Consider the following 17467-nt stretch of genomic DNA (forward strand, 5'->3'; position numbering starts at 1 on the left):
CTTCTTCCATTTTCTTATGATTGCTCCAACAGTGCACCTTTTTTCACCAAGCTGCTTGGCAATTTCCCCGTAGCCCTTTCCAGCCTTGTGGAGGTGTACAATTTTGTCTTTAGTGTCTTTGGACAGCTCTTTGTTCTTGGCCATGTTAGTAGTTGGATTCTTACTGATTGTATGGGGTGGACAGGTGTCTTTATGCAGCTAACGACCTCAAACAGGTGCATCTAATTTAGGATAATAAATGTAGTGGAGGTGGACATTTTAAAGGCAGACTAACAGGTCTTTGAGGGTCAGAATTCTAGCTGATAGACAGGTGTTCAAATACTTATTTGCAGCTGTATCATACAAATAAATAGTTTAAAAATCATATATTGTGATTTCTGAATTTTTTTTTTTTAGATTATGTCTCTCACAGTGGACATGCACCTACGATGACAATTTCAGACCCCTCCATGATTTCTAAGTGGGAGAACTTGCAAAATGGCAGGGTGTTCAAATACTTATTTTCCTCACTGTATCTTTAGTGAAAAAACCAAAACAATGAAAAATGGTGCAATTCAGTTTAATAATGAAATCCTGCATTACGGCAGGACGTAAAATAACATTACAATATTATACAAATGTCTCGGCTGAATAATAAAACTCTGACATGTCTAGAATACATCTGGAATATGATTGCAATCTGCAATAATGAAGCCATAAAGGACCCTCTGCAGGACACACCGCTTTTGTATCGTATGCCACGTATATGTGTGTATACAAGTCTAATATGTATAAACTGGACTGAAGTGTCTCTATCACCAGCTGCATGGGTTTAATATCCAAATGACTCCAAAAAGTGGACCGTTATAAAGATTTGCAACCAGAAGGACCCCTAGAGAAGTGTTAGCGTCTTGTTTTCCTCAATGTCGCTCTTGACACTTTCCACCTCATGACATGGTTGTAACTAATACTAATCAGTCAAACACAACCGAATGAACCCAATAATTATGGTTATTTGAGCTACATCATTTGTTTAGCTTCGTGCTAGCTTTCATCACCGAGCTAAACGCACCAGCTACATATACTCAACAGACGCGCCAACCATCTTCATTTCCTTCCAAGCTCCTTTCGAATGTTTCTATACAGGTTAGGTCATATTTAACGGATCTGATATCAAACGCTGAGTCTCACTGAGACGAGTACAGAAACCGTACGGCAGTCTTTCGCTGGCTAGCATGAACATTGCGACTTGCTAGCATAACGTCGGGACAGAACTACTTGGACGACAACAAAAACAGCACTGTGTTAACGTAAAACATCGAAGGAACACCGAATGCTTTGTGAGACGTTTTGTTTCTTTGCAAGCCATACGTGGTTCTTCCACCAAACTTCTATAGGACGTCATGACATTCTCCCTTCAGCTCCATGGAGATATGCCTTTCCACGGGATGAACATGTGTGAAAGATCTCGATTGGCTTGATAGAGCACTGACCCTCAACCCTTTTAAAGACCTTTGGGATGAATTGTACCTGACTTGACACCCTTCTGGCTGAATGGGCACAAACGGGGACAAAATCTGGAACTCGTTCAAAAAGAAGGATATAACAGTCTTATGGTTGGGTGTCCACCAACGTTTGTTTCTATAGTGTAGTTATGTTGCCTGATATCAGGATCTATGGATCAAATGGGTTTAATTGTTGGTGATCATCGGGTATCATCTGATCTCAGTCAGTCTTTTATCAAGTGGCCTCGTGCATTTCTCCAGCATCCTGCGGGACACACAAATGCCCACGTCCTCGACGTATGATCCCACACACAGGTGCACGCCTGATCCAACGCACCCCTGGGACTTCACACATGAGCATTTCACATGACAGAACCTTCGAAAAAAAAGGACGACTCGTTGGTATTGTGTGATTTGTCTAATCTTAATAATAAAAAAAAAAGAAAAAGAAATCTCTCTCACACACAGTGAAGCATGAAATGAGGCTGCATAACATATTTTAGGATAGAGATGTGAATAGTGTGTGTGTGTGTGTGTGTGTGTCTGTGTGTGTGTGTGTGTGTGTGTGTGTGTGTGTGTGTGACTAAGTGTGTGATAGCACAGCTGTTGTTCTGTCCATTGTGCACTTCTCTCGTGGGTAATTACTCTGATTGGAGAGCGATAGAGTTGATGAGAGCGTCCACCCAGCCTCTTGTAGAGTCACCACACACACACACACACACACACACACACACACACACACACACACACACACACACACTGCAAGCTTCCATAGCTGTAATATCCTTGTGTCTTCTTCACAAGTTCAGTTCAACCGAAAAAAGTTGGCTCGCACTTCACTCTCTGACTCGTCCTCTCATCTTCTAAAGCGTCTAAGATCTCATCTGAGAGCAGCCGAAGAGCTGCCGTAAGTAGCCAACAATCCGCTCTGTAACAGCGAGGTTCTGGTCTGTAATGGCAAGGTTAGGTTAGGCTGTGTGTGTGTGTGTATATGTGTGTGTGAATGTGTGTGCGCTGAAATTTCATTAAAGTCCTGTCAGAGGCTAGACGCGTCTTTTCCTGGGTAAACACTGTTAGCTGTCACAGGAAGCAATTTTGCGACTAGCAAGAAAGATAAAAGAAAAAAAAAAGACAAACACATCTCTTTATGTTGGTGTCTCTAGTCTCCACCCACCAGACTACATGAATTGGGGCTAGGCCTAAACAGCAGGACATCTCGGTGATTAACACGCTACTTTCGCATTCGAAACTAGCCTGTTCCGAAGGGACGCGAGGCGGTTTGTTGGCCGACAGTTTTGTTTTTTTTTACCGAGAATTACTTTATTGAATTAATCCCAGGCACACGGTCTCCTCTGGAAAAGAATAGCGGCTAGAATGGGAACCAAAGCATTAATTTAATCGAATTATGAATACTACTAATAATAATCATGATCACGTAAGGATATTTGCCTGAGAGAATGAGCGTAATGTTTTTTTACACAAGCCTCTTTTTAGAATAAATGCAAAAAACAAGTGAAAGAAAGAAATGCAAAGAAAAGAAATTTATTGAGTCCCATGAGTTAACCCCCTACCTTCAACCTTCAAGCCTTGAAATCACCAAACTGCCACTCTTAGGCCCCCCGAGCAAGGCCCTTAACCCTCACTGCTGCAAATTTCACTGTATTGAGTATAATACATCTGTTTGTTTAACCTCCCCCAAAGAAAACATGCAGAATTGACATTTTCCAAAGCAAATGTTGGTTTGAATCTGAATACAGACTACAACTGGCACATCGGTTCAAATCCTAGTATCATCTTCAAGCTGTCACTGCTGGGCCCTCAGGCAAGGCCCTTGACCCTCAAGCGCTCAGCCGTATACAGGACATAATTTTGGATAAGCTCTTAAATCGGCAGAACGATCCTCAGAAATGGATGGTTTCAAAGAGGCGAGATAGCAGGGCCATCGGCGTGGCAATCAATAGATTGTTTATTGCTGCTCTGGCAATCCTCTGGAACTAAGCGGCATAGAGTAAGCTGGGACTTTAACTGCTTTAACGGCTCTGCTGTTATTTTCTTTCGTTCAATATCATCCACGCTGAGCGTTAGCCATATTCGAGGACATCGATTTCACGACTCTAGTACGGTCAGTGACTTGAAACGCTGATCTTCATGGAATACCGATGGATCCACTTTTCTCCTTATGGCATAGACACCGGAAACAACCTCATGCCGGTCGTATCGACATGATTTGGGTTGCATTTTCTCCTGAAGGATTCAACAAGGCAAGCAGAGCGCCATGGAATCTGCAGGGGGTTTGAGAGAGTTTTATTATATTCCACCAAAGCTGGTGATTATTTCTTCGCACTTGAGCTAAGAACAATGCGTGCCAGTCCTCACGAGGGCGCAGAGAACGGCTGACTAATTTGGAGAGGCACAATTGCAGCAGGTGGCCTGAATATTTGGAAAGGAAAAGTACCAGGAGAGACATTTCTACACGCTAGTTTGTGGCACTTGTTTAATGAAGTTTGCTCTGCGAACAAATCAATTGCCAAGTGTGTGGCTGCTGATCATTTGGGAATTGTTTCTTGATGATTGGAATGGCTTTTATTTTTTTTTTAAATACCCTCCCAATTGGTATAAACCTAAGAGAGTTTACTTGTGCAGAAGCTACCAATGCCGGCATTTTGGTTAGATGATGGACAGGCAACACACGGCTCTCGGTCGGTGGAAGCTTTTTACAGCACGTCCGCTTTGCTCAGCAGGTGTTGTGGCTCTGCTGTGTTGAGACATATCAGGCATAATGAGGGTTTTTACGTCCTGCAAAGTGGATACTGGCAGAGACTCTATGTGCCTTCTTGGTAGAGATGATCAGGTCCAAAATGAAAAGGCATCAAGGAGCTATGCTACATCCTCAGCTTCACCTAAATCTTATAGTGTTTTAAAAGCCTGTATGGTAACGTAACTGAAAGGTTGATATCTTGATGAGGACATGACGTGATGGAGTCTTAAAGAAGTATTATATCAAATGAATCACTTGGAGAGATTTATTGTGGCTTGAAAAGTTTCTCAAGGTAAGATAAGTGATCAATCTCCTATAATTGGACATCCCAAAGTGTTTTATTAGACAACATTAATTTCATCCACTTATAATGTATTTAATGCCATGGACGCTCTCCAAAACAAAGGTATTTGCTGTCACCACATCATCTCAGCTATAAATGATACAAGTAGTTGATTAGTGTGTGGACAGAAAAAGGACAGAACATACAGGACAGAACAGAGTCTGCAGAAGTTGTGCTGTTGTCTAATTGATCTCAACAGGCTATGGGAGGGATTATGGGGAAACAGTGAATCCTGCTCTGGCATCCCTCAACAGAAGTTGTTTACAGACACACCGAATGTCTAGGATCTGGTCTAGGACAAATCTGTAAAAGTCCATTAAAATAACACCGTCAAACGAGCTCACACGAACGACTTTGGCAAGTGTTAAATATCCTCCTGCTGTAAAAACCCGACTATGCAGAACATATTTTCCGTGATTATTCAGGTCCCTTGAACTTGTCCACATTTGGTAATGTTATCATCTGGAACTAAATTAGAGTTACGAACTAACACGAAGCATAATATGGAATTTGAACTTCCTAGTTCCTGATTAAGTTTCTGTACACAACATCTCCTGTCTAGTTGCCAACTCTGACTCAAGTCAAGCCTACATTGAAGGACCAGATTGTCTGAAATCCCCTATCCCAACTTCTACAAGTTCTCCACAATCGCTCATCAAATCTGTCTGAACACTAGCGTGCCAGAAAAGTATGAGCCCTTAACAAACACTATGTTGTCCTCCTGCCTAGAAATCTGATACCACTGTCACATACCATGTTCTGAAATCTCAAACAGGTGCACTACCCCTCCTCCAAACCCGGCCGAGTTTTTTTTGCCTTTCCGTTGCCACCCCACAACAACACCGGCACCAAATCCCTTACACTCCTCCGCCTCATCTGTCAGATTTGTGCACCATGTGCTGATGGGAGGCTAAAATTAAAACTCCAGGGCCCGACTCCAGAGTTAATTTTGTGCGTTACCGCTTAAGCAGAGAACAGGCGAACGGTCAGAAAGGGAGAGGAAGGGGGAGGGCGACGGCATTTAGAAAGACAATCGGAGGCAGGCAGTTAGAGGCAAACAACCCGTTCCGGTTACAATTTTTCCCAGAGCGAAGTGACAAATTCACAATTCGAGCAAGCCCAAAGCCACATGGGGTCACAGCTAATAGCATTTTTGAGCCTACAGAACCCTTGATTACATTTTGGCAGTGGAACCCTCGGCGTCATCGTTGATTTAGATGCCACTGAATATTTCTTTTTTTATTCTGCAGTGTGTCCGTGCCAAGAGGCAGTTTAGATATTCTATTCCAGGCTATTTGAACTACCCTTAAAGTGATTGGCACCGATTCAACCTCACATCATGCCGAGCATGAAGCCGTACCATACCAGAAGCCGTTTCACTCTTAGGTCCTTAGAATTGAAGCACTGGTCATGGGTGTGTATTGTCTTTTTTATGACAATTTGAGAAATTTGTGTTGATTTCCAACCAATTTGTTCAGCGATTCATGTAACTTTCAGAAACCCTGTTACAAAAGAAACATTCACATAGACATATATAACGATAGGAAAGGCTGTGTGTGTGTGTGTGTGTGTGTGTGTGTGTGTGTGTGTGTGTGTGTGTGTGTGTGTTTGTTTAGGCATTGTATACATGATCTGCAATGTTACAAGCTAGTATTATGTAAACGGTAATACGCAGTAGCCAGTTCCCGTACTCCAGACCGCATCTGTCTGCAAAGCTTAAATCACTCTGTCCTCATTCCATCAAGGGCTCTGGTCACGTCCATGAAGGGACTCATTTGGTCAGTCATTTCAAAGCTGAACTTTCATAAAAAGGTGGCCAGAATGAAGGTTTGGAATAGAAAAAAAAAAAAGAACAACAAAAATCTACCTACTTCCCGATTGTAGACACTGTGCATGTAGTTATGAGGCACTTTACACAAACACAAAACATTTCCAATAAATCGGTGTGATTTTAGTGCTATATGCAGATGATTGCACCCATCAGTTTTTGGTGTGGGGACAAAACGTCAATCTCTCCAAAAGTGACCAGTTAATACACATCAAGATCGACCCCCAGCAAGGATATCTGGATATTAAGATATTAAACAGAGATATATTTACATTTGTCTGATATATACGGAGTTGTCCAAGGGCTTGATCGTGGCCCCCTAAGTGGCAGTTGCTCGGTAGTACCCCCTAACACCAAAAGAAATGTAAATTTTGTATGTACCAGCCTATAATTCTCAATCAGTCTGTTTCCTAGCAGACAAAACAAAGATGAATAGATTCATTAGAACAACTTGAAGGAACATTTCAAACTCATAGCTCTCCGGCATGTTTGTGTGTTGTACACACCCAGCATGACTTCTCGAAACTGTCTGGTGCGACGATTATACAGAAAATTATACGTAAATGATTTTTGCAGAGAGGTAAAAGGATCCACTGTTTTTCAGTTTTTTTTTCTCATCGCGTTCCTCTGCTGATCCGAAGAGCTCCTAGGCCGGTAGGTTATTTCCGCAGTAAAAGCTGGATGTCTCCGATATCGTCTTGGACATGCTTCGAGATGACGAGCCGTTGGACACCAGCTCTAGAGACGGACTGTTGATGACCGGCACGGTGGACTCCGCCCGGCTCGACTTATACACGCTGGTTTGTGTCTGCAGGTAGCGCGTGGACTTGAGCTCCAGGCCTTCGTAAGAGTCAGCATGAATGCAAGGGCACCAACGGAACGCCTGCTTGAAGCCAGCGCGGAATCTATCAAACACACACACACACACATAACAAGATCTAAGAAGATAGTGCCTGGTGGATCGCGGAGGCAAGGACAAAAGTGTGGCATGCCGAGGGTTCGAGCACGCACAAAAATCAAACTTGATGAGTACGGATGCTAAACCCTGCATGAAGAGCGACGAGAGTGAACAAGGACAAAAAAGACAGTGAGAGTAAGAGAAAGAGAGAGAGCACAAATAGCTTTCGGAATCATTAATCATTTCCACTGCTAAACACGTTCATTCTTCTGCTTCTCTCCAGCATGCACGCCGCAGCGTAGCTGCTATTTCAGACATGCAAAAAAAAAAATAATACTAAATTGTAATGAGTCAGAGAGAACACTTGTGCCACAGCTTCTGAGAAACAGACCTAAATTAGCATTTAGCTTCATAACAAGCATTGTTTTATGCAAACGATTACACTTTGTCCTTTTGTTGAAATAAATTCGTTCTGATTGCACATTCTGAACTCATCAGGCTGCTGGAGGAAAAATTACAACCTGACATTTTTAAGCAGATTTATACAAATGCAGGGAACGGCCACGGAGTTGACCAAAACAAATGACCAGCCTCGACTTGTGTTTTAATCGTAAAACATTATTAATAGTCTTGTTAATTTGATCTATAACATTTCCTTGGACATTATTTTGGCAATCAGTGCTGGGTAGTTAGAATTTATTAACTTATTAGTTACTGAAGTCTGGGTTGAACCCATTCCGGAGGTTTTTGCATAGCGAACAAGTCAAAACAAGTCGATAACTGGAAAATTTCCATGTACCTGTCGTTCAGACAGCAGTAGATGATGGGGTTGTACATGGTGGAGCTCATGGCGAGCCACATGATGGCCAGGTAGACCTGCTGGATGAAGGGCTTCTCGAAGAGCAACGGGAAGAACTCATGCAGGAGGAAGTACACGTGGTACGGTAGCCAGCAGACGGCGAACGTACACACGACCACGATCATCATCTTAACCACCTACACACATCCGTAAAAGAGAGAATAATAGAGAGTGAGAGTGAGAGAGAGAGAGAGAGTACAAGTGGGAGTCTAATAGGCAGGGCAAATGAGGGGTGTTAGAGAGTGCTATATGTCTGAGAGGAATAAGTGAGGGTGTCAAAGAAAGTCAAGAATTACAGAGTGTGTGTGTGTGTGTGTGTGTGTGTGTGCGTGTGTGTGTGTGTGTGTGTGTGTGTGTGTGTGTGTGTGTGTGTGCTAAAATTGAGATTGAAATGAAGAGCCATTGCGGTCGAATGGGGAATCTCATATCGAATATTTCATGACTGCCGTCCTTCCTGACCCTCATTATCTCCCGAACCTGACTGTCGCAAGAGGGGAGTTTTCATCAGTCTGTTTTTATTCCAACCTTCAATCTCAGGGTCTGAATGGAAACATCAGAAATTCCAAAAAAAAATAAAGATTTTGCATTCAGGCGGAAAAAAAAGTGTTCTGATGAACTCCTGTGTTTGTGTAAATATGTATTTGTTTTGTCTGCCTAGTGTAAGGATTGATTTATGTATGAAAAATTTCCAGACAACTTTTAAGTTGTTTTGTCTGTGAAATGTTTGGATAGAAAACGACTTGTGCCCTTTCAAGTGAGACCTTTTGTGTGTGTGTGTGTGTGTGTGTGTGTGTGTGTGTGTGTGTGTGAGAGTACAGCAGGACCTTGCGTTTAGCGGTGAGTTGCTCCTGGTAGCGGCCAGAGGAGTCTCCAGGAATCTCGCTGGCCCACAGATTCAGTCCCACCACCAGATATGCACAACCCATTACCACCAGGGGCAGGAAGTAGATCAGAATCGCCACACATACAAAGTAACTGGAGAGAGAAGGGAGGAGAGGGGAGGCAGATAAAACGGGGAAAAAACTAAGAAACCGACTGGAAATACGTCCATCTTTGTTTTAGTGTCCCTCTCTTGCTCTCATTCACTTCCCATTTTCATAGTGTAACGATTCTCTGGATTTTATCCAGAGTTCTGATTGGAGAACCATTGTAATAGTCGACAGTGAAATGAGACAAAGATTCTTCAGAACCCTGGCGCTACATAAAAGAACATACAGCTACATCACACAACATAGAGCTACATAGCAGAACACACAGCTAAGGATAAAAATAAGTTGTCCTCGAAACATAAAGTGCAAACAATGCAGGACAGATAAACAAAATACACAAAACAGCACCAACTAATATATCTACTATGTATGTTATACAGTGCAATATGCAAAAAAGAGAAACATGAGTGTACTTGTAAAAATATACGCGAAAAAATTTTGTGCCATTTCTGTTGCCGTCTGGACAGAGGAGTTCACCGCTGCGGCCCAGGTTCGATCCCAAGCCCGGATAAAGGGGGAGGGTTACGTTAGGAAGGGCATCCAGCGTAAAAACATGTGCCAAATCAAACATGCGGATGATCCGCTGTGGCGACCCCTAATGGGAGAAGCTGAAAGAAAGTTTATTCTCTACACAACATGGAGAATTGGGGAATTAGTAGCTCACTGGTTAAAGCTCTTGATTACTGATTGAAAGGTTTTTCAGTAGAAAGTTCAAGACCCGGTCTTGCCAAGCTGATGTTCTTGGGCCCTTGAGCAAGGCCCTTAACCCTCTATGCTCAAGGAGTGCTGCATCATGGCTGACCCTTTGCTCTGACCCCAGCTTCCTAACATCGATAGTATCTGTGCTGTCATTTACATGTGTAAAGTACAAATCAGTTTTTTTTTTTTTGTGTCATTGGTTTCCAATACTGCTCGAATTTATTAACTGACAACATGCACAACATGCTATTCTTTAATTTGCCGCTGGAGTATCACAAACTCAATTAAGGTTGATACACAGAATCAAACCCATGGCCATTTGTTTAATAGGGGCGCTTTTCGAACAGTAAAACAGCGGCTATCTCCAAAAAACAGCCCTCACATAACTGCTGTAATTAAAGACAAAAAACGAGAGAATTACTTTAATAATATTCGGTTAATCCTGGTTTCCACAGAGGCACAGGTGGCACACTAATAATATAGCTATAAAAAAAAAATGTTGAATACGGAATAGATAAAAGAAAAACGTTGGTCCAACACACAGGAGCTCTGCAGGAGGACAGAATTAATCCATTTGCTCCAACAGCAGCAACACAGCTGAGACCTATGCAGTCCATTTCTCCATCAATTAAACACAATCAGGGAGAGGAAGAGCGAGAGAAAGATTGCCTGTAGAGTTAGACCACAGGTTGCTGATTAAAGCGCTCTGAAAAATGACTAAAACATTAAGCCATCAGCCTGGCTCTGGAAAGACACAGGCATATACACTTCCACATCCACACAAGCACTCTGATAGATTTATCATGTATCAGACAGACTGGCAGGTCAAAAAACGACACCGGAGACAAACCGCGAGACAGATATCTCTGGCCAATAATTTTCCTTTAAAGTTATGTAATCAGGACTAACTGATTTCTTTGTTCTCGTTCGGTAATTACGCTGAGGAAATTAGAAAGCCATATGTCCGGACAAAAGCTCTATTCATCGCCCCGTAGGTGAGCAAAGAAACAGCAGCAGAAGTCATTTCCCTGAGACGGGCTCCTTGAGTTACGGCGTGAGGGTCCAATCCAAAGAAATGTCCTAATGAAGTAGAAGCCAGTGGAAGGACATCAAATATCCTGCCTTCGTTTTCCAGCGCCTGGGTCGATAGTCTAAACACTTAGGGGTCTGCTTGATAGAGCCACAGGGCAGGAATTATTATTCTAGCATTATTCGTGTTTAAAAAGTGAGACCACAGGCTGGAACGTGATCTGCTAAGAAAGATGTCCTGCCACCAGGGATTTTTGTAGGATGGACAGTCTTGCAGAGGAAGTCAGATTCAAATAAACAGTCATCTGAGATTGCAAAAAAAGGAACTGTTTTCATTTCGCTGGTTATTAAAAACTGATTTATTATCCTGCCGTTGCTCACTGGTGGACTGAAATATTACATAAACCGTATGGACAATATGCCTCATTTATCAAACTTGTGGTAGCACTGATTTCTTTCATATTCATACACATGTTAATTATGAGCTCTTCTGAAAATGGGGGGGCGGATGCAACTGAGCTATGAAAGACTCTATTTTTCAGCTGAAATACACCTGAAATTTTCAAGTAATGCAGCTTAGCCATTGCAGCGCTTTGCCTTACACAGACACATAACATATATCATAGATCACATAAAATCACTGTAACTCAAAGAAAACTAAAGAATTTTGAAGATTCATTGAGGCTCCAAACAAAGTGAATGTGTGTTAGAAAGATGATGCCATTTGGATTAAATAATGCCCCATAACTTTTGGGAAAAAATTGTAAAAACTCATTTGTGAATCCTTGGCTACATTTTGATTTCATATGCAGTCTTTAATTACCCAGATGTTTGGACTCAAATTTGAATAAAATTAATGTCCAGGTCGTTGGGTCCTGAGTTCCCAGTCGTGTTTTCAGTACATTAGTGTTCCTACAAACTCAGCTTTTACCCTAACCTTTGATCTGTATAATAATAAGCTGAATTAGTTATCTCGACGGTGTTGAAAAAGGTGCAGGGTAGAAAAAAAAATATGCCACACTGATTATCCTAGAGGAGCACATTTAGAGTTCAGATTTAGAGATTTTAAAGGAGAACTGCAGCCAAAATTGAGACTCGTACATTTTTACTCGGACATGATTTATGTCAGACATTTGCTTCTTTGGTTTGGCACTGGAGCTAGAACGCATACAACTAAGAGAAGTTCATGACTGGCTCCTTAATAAGTTTGGCATCTTAGAGCTGGAAAAGCAACACCTATTACCTTTCCCCCCCATTTCAAACCATATAGTGAGATAATAATAACCAGGGCATCTGCAGAAGACATTGTTCCATTCTGATCTCCCTGAGCAAATAGCACAAGAGTTCACCAGGCAGCTCCAGAACCCAAATTTGCTGCTCTGCATGGTCCAAAGCCGCCATCATCTGTGTTTGAATAAAATCAGCTTTCATTGTGACAAGGCACAGGACAGGATTTATGAGCTGTGCTCCAGATGTAATGAGGTCCTGGACTCACATTGAATGAACAGAGAAATGGATTTCAGGGTTTGATCAAATATATGCTGTGAACTGAAATGGGTTTGACAGCATGATTAGGATATTATATGTGTATACATTAATGCAATTCATTTCATACACCTGTTTTGTACCTGCACTAAACTGGCCCCACTAATTGGCTCTTGGCTATCAAGGAGTAGGATCTTACTGTATATTTATTTAAATGGTCTGGTGTGATGCTAGTTCCTGATCTATTCATGATACATCTCTATTACTGTGGTTCCTCATCCTCCAGACCTTACAGAGTCATCCTGATTCTTTACCTTAGCTTGGAGCTGTTTCACTTGGGGCTTTTCTTCAGGTGTAGGTGGGTGCAGATTTTTATTCCAATTAGGAAAGAGCTAATTCCTGACACCTGATTTCACCTGCACTTGACAAATCAATAAATTTCAATCTAATGGGACTTTCACCCTGCATCCACACTAGCCCTTTCTGGATTAGCCTGAACACCCCTGGTATACCAAAGTCTTTTTTTTTGATACTGTAGATTTGTACATAATAACAGCTGTTCTAATCATAAAGCCGGTCCTGTTGCTCATCCCAGAACTCTTATTCACACTTATTAACACCTTTCATCACACCCGGCACTGTTTGACTTTATTGTATACAATTCTGAAAGAGAAATGATTTATAATCACACTATCCGGTGTCACCCAGTAGAGAAGTCTGGTTCCTGTCAAGATTTCTTCCTTATGCTGTTTTTCCCTTCCCCCCTCTTGCCTCTGGTTTGCTCATTAGGAAACCAGAGCTGCATCCTTATGTGATTTATTCAGGTGTCTAAAGTTACCTCTGAAGATTATTGTCAGGAGATGAGAATTTGGGTGACGGGTTAGTTAGGTACTTTACTTCATCACTCGATAAGTCACGATGTCGAGTGCCAGAATGGGGTAGTCTGTACCCCATTCCACATGTGCAGAATTGCATGAAAATGGATATGCTACGGTCAAAATCAGGCAGGTGTGGGTCCCAGCCCATCGTTACAGCAATTTACAGAAATCCTTGCAGAGACAAACGAGACCATCGAAGTCTAGCATAAGAAGGGAGGTCTGGTTGTATGCTCGGAGAAAAAGAGAAAAAAGATAACACATAAGGGTGAGAATTAGAAATCAAAGAGTTACAGCTAGACATCTCTGAGACAAAGGTGTTGGCACGTGTTGCGGATAAATGTGGAAACGACTGCTTGCATCATAAGCACATGATGAAGCAGTGTGACGCCCAGCTCGATCACGCGTACATCCGTGGATCGCTGTTGTTGAACTGTGGAGTGAGAGTGTGTGGAATTTCAGCTCGGATTTTCTGTATATTTAGCAGTGTGAGAGTGTCTGGCTATATATAAGTGTGTGTGTTGGTGTGCGAGTCTGTGTGGACTATGCAGTCAGCCTGTTTCTTTCTCTCTTTCTGTCTCTCTCTCTGCCTCTCTGCCCCTCTGTAGCACATGAATGGAACAGTAAGCGTAAGCTGACACCAGGCATAATGCTAGCAGACTGGCATTGCCTCAAAGGCTCCAACAATGCTGCGCTGCATCCAAAATGACAACCTGTTCGCTGTTCTCTGCACTCGCTGGTCTTTAGAACACAATTCAGGATTCAATAAACGACTTGGAATGGTGGTCACAGATGACTCATGCATCCTGCAACTGTCTAAGGAAGGGGTCACCAACTGGCGAGGCTTCTTCCGGATATAGATCGGGCAAGTGTTTTAGCAGAGCAAGCTAAAAATCTGATGAGAAAGGAAAAAGTGGCTGTAGATCAGTATATTGACTACCAGAGTATGAATCATTTGGGCTGTGGCTTCAGCAAAATAAGAAGCAGCAGTATGGAAAAAATATACCTTCAAATGGACTAGTTAATGCTTTATTGGTAGAAAATGTTAGAAAATGATTGAAAATTCAATGTAGTCCTTGGGCTAAGGGTTGCCCTGGTGCTAATTAAAAATTTGAATCTCAAAAGTGCCCCAGAAAGCATAATCAGTACCACTCACTGGGTGAAACGGTGGGCAGGTTTTTGTTTCCAAAGGCCTTGAGTTCAAATCCCAGCCACATCAAATTGCTACTCCTGAGCAATGACCCCATAGCTGCTCAGTTAATAAATCCAAGTCACTTTGGATAAGTGCGTCTGTCAAGTGCCATAAATAAAAATAGAATAGCCTTCTTAGAAATCATGAAACCCTGACAAGGCATGTTCTCTTTCAAAAAGGTGTATCAAAAGGCACCTGCCTTGTGATTATGCAGTGGCTACATGTGCTATCAATCATTGCATTTTTACTTACTGGTTAATTCTCATTTCAGAAGGTGAGGCTAATTCACGCCTTCTCCAAGGCATGCTTTTGAAGGGGAGCACCGTATCATAGTGCTAATGAATGATTTATATGAGTAGCAGCCGAAAGAAGAAGAATGATCCTTGTCACTTAAAATGAGACTAAGACTGCCCGAGCAGTCTGGGACTGGCTCACCTAGTAAAAATGTAAAAAAAAAAAAAGGCTCACAAATTTATCAAGTTCAAACACCCCTTGCTGCACTGTGTTATTTGCTGTCTAAGTGTATGTCAGGCAGTACACAGTGTTCTTGTGTGCACTGCTTTTCCGTCCGACGATGCGCAAAGGTACGGGTAGATGAGAACATCACCCTTACAATTTTTACCAATTACATGAGACAGTAGGGTCAGCATTCTTTTCAACCCCAACATTCATATGCGGCCCAGCGACTGTACACCGAACCACTAATCAAGCATGCTCATTATGCCTCTGCAGGTTTTCTACATTTCATCTGTCCCGAGTGAGCCCAGATGTGCCAGATATCACGCTTTCATTATAAGAATAATAAGCGCCTCAGCCGCTCGGACACGTTCTGGATAATTTGTATTGTGTCGCCGATTGTGCGCCTGGCCCCGCGCCAAGCAAGAGACAATGGCCTGCAGTGTTAAGCGCTCGTTGTGCGCCGGATTCAAGAAGACGAGCAGATTCCGCGGTGTCTGCAGGCTCATCTGGGTTTGTGTACTTAAAAGCAGCGCTGAGTCTTTGTTCGGAGAAGCGTCTCTGAAATACCGCTTCGATTTATACAACGAGAAAGAGAAGAAAGTGAGCCATGGCTTTGCTCTGGCTCAAGGCACATTTTGAACTGCACTTAGAGCCAAGGATACTGAATATAATTCTTTATGCTGCAGATGCTAATGGCTTCTTATTTAAATTCTCCTGCGGGAATAACTGAAGCAAGCCTTGCAGCTCTATTTCAGAGGGTGTGAAAAGTAGGGAAAGATCCGAGAGTGTGATGCACAGACAGACATATCACATGAGGAAGAAAGAAAAAGATTTGAGGGTGTTATGAGGGTGAAAGCCTTCAACGGCAGAAATACATGTATTTCTAGCTCGAAGACACCCGGTTCTAATTAGATTGGAAAAAATCACCAGACTGTGCAGAACTCTGGCCCTCCAGCTCTCCAGATAGGCACCCCCTTTTTATTGGATTGGAAGAATAGTACACGGCAAGAAGGATGTAAAAAGAAATGGAACGATATAAATGCTAATGAAATCCCTTCATCAGGTCTGCTGTAGTTTCTTCCTAAACTATCAGTTCGGATGGTGTGTGGGGAGCATCGGAAATTTCTGAAAGTATTCTGAGCTCGACTGGAGCGCGCGTGTTGCATAACAATGGTGACAGAAAAACTCTAAAGCAGCTTTCTCCCAATGAAAACATGGCCAAGAGTGCTTTTGGGGTGGTAAATGGCCCAGCTGGGGACCTGAATTTCAGGCAGAAGTCTCAGCTTGTGGTATCAAAAACTTTCTTTGTATTCACAGAAAAGCATTTTCAGAAAGACTAATCCTTGTCCAGCTAGCATTAAAAATTGGTGGGTAGTGCTGGGACCTGGGAAACATCTGAAGAACAAAGGAGACATGAGCGAGAACTGTGAACTGTCTGTGTAGACAGTTCTTTACACCTAGGGTTTTGTAGGTGTTTTTAGCCAAGCCAGGTTTCTCAGTGTAAAAAATCTTATTTGACTTGCGTACCATTTTTCTTTATAACGGTGAACCGTATGTCTCATGACCACTATCGAGAGCAGGCTGCTTCTTTCTCCTTTTGATTCTCCTGCACTTTGGTGCTGTTTGTTCTGTCCGGATCAAAGCGAACAGCCATGAAATTAACTCCCGTCTTCGAATGAACCCAACTGCAGCCAGGTGGACTAAAGTAGAAACACAGAAGCATCTGTTATAATGCTCCTAGAGTCTAGACTAGTGCTTTTTTCGTGAGTATATGGCTCACAGGATTTTATTATACCTTTTTAATATAGATTTCCCTAATTATCTGGACAGCCAAAGATTGACACTGGTCAAAGAAGTAAATTTCACCTAATCCTGTAAGAACATTCTTACTGGACATTAATAAGGTCATGATTTGGTTTTCTGAATAGTTGAGAAATATCGAAAGCATTTATTTCACTCATTTATAACCTAATGATATATATATATATATATATAGGAAACCCAAACCGAACTGCTTTTTCTGGACATGACTAAAGAACCCATCTTGTTTGCAATCGTGAAAATATCTCATGTGAAGTATCCCCACGTTCCTCCCCATCCTAGTGACTTTGCTTATACGCAGGAAGGAAGCTGTTCTAATGATTTATTTTCCTGGGTAACGTAATTATACATGGACGCGATGGCAAAATTGTACCTAAATGACTCGCAGCATCCGTTATTACCTTTAATGAATACTGGTACATGAATTCCACAAGGAGTCAATGGTTCAAGCTCAGCTCCTTGAAACCCAGTGAGAAAAAAATAATAATAATTCGCTGAGGGGTTCCACGTTCTCTTAGAGAGACAAACCGTTTAGGGTGTTTTATACCTTTTAGAATCCAAATCAGAAATTTAAGTCCCCCTTGTTTAGACGGATTTTCTGACAATTTGAATGGTCCTGAGATGCAACTGATCCTGTTCCCTTCTGCTCTCCGGACTTGCCAGATCCATTCTGATGCCCATTCTGATGCCCTATTTCTCTTCAAATACTCACTAACGCTAAGGATGGATCCACCTGACCAGCCTAAGG

The 17467-nt window shown here is 42.2% G+C and overlaps 1 protein-coding gene across 2 annotated transcripts in view; it reads right to left on the minus strand.

Moving 5' to 3' along the window:
* Positions 1–543: 543 nt before the first annotated feature.
* tacr1a (tachykinin receptor 1a) overlaps positions 544–17467 on the minus strand; it is a 32573-nt gene continuing 15649 nt past the window's right edge. The window contains exons 3-6 of one of the 2 annotated variants that reach the window (XR_014531208.1): positions 8995–9145; positions 8111–8307; positions 2659–7318; positions 544–2625 (exon numbers count right to left, since the gene is read on the minus strand). Coding sequence is in view for 1 of the 2 variants with exons in the window: in XM_083527578.1 (XP_083383704.1) it covers positions 7060–7318; positions 8111–8307; positions 8995–9145 (607 nt within the window). In the remaining variant the exon portion in view is untranslated. Of the gene's footprint in view, positions 7319–8110; positions 8308–8994; positions 9146–17467 lie in introns of both variants that reach the window. The other variant, XM_083527578.1, reaches the window with a different exon arrangement.

Source organism: Silurus aristotelis, assembly GCF_946808225.1.
Source record: "Silurus aristotelis genome assembly, chromosome: 23".
Lineage (NCBI taxonomy): Eukaryota > Metazoa > Chordata > Actinopteri > Siluriformes > Siluridae > Silurus > Silurus aristotelis.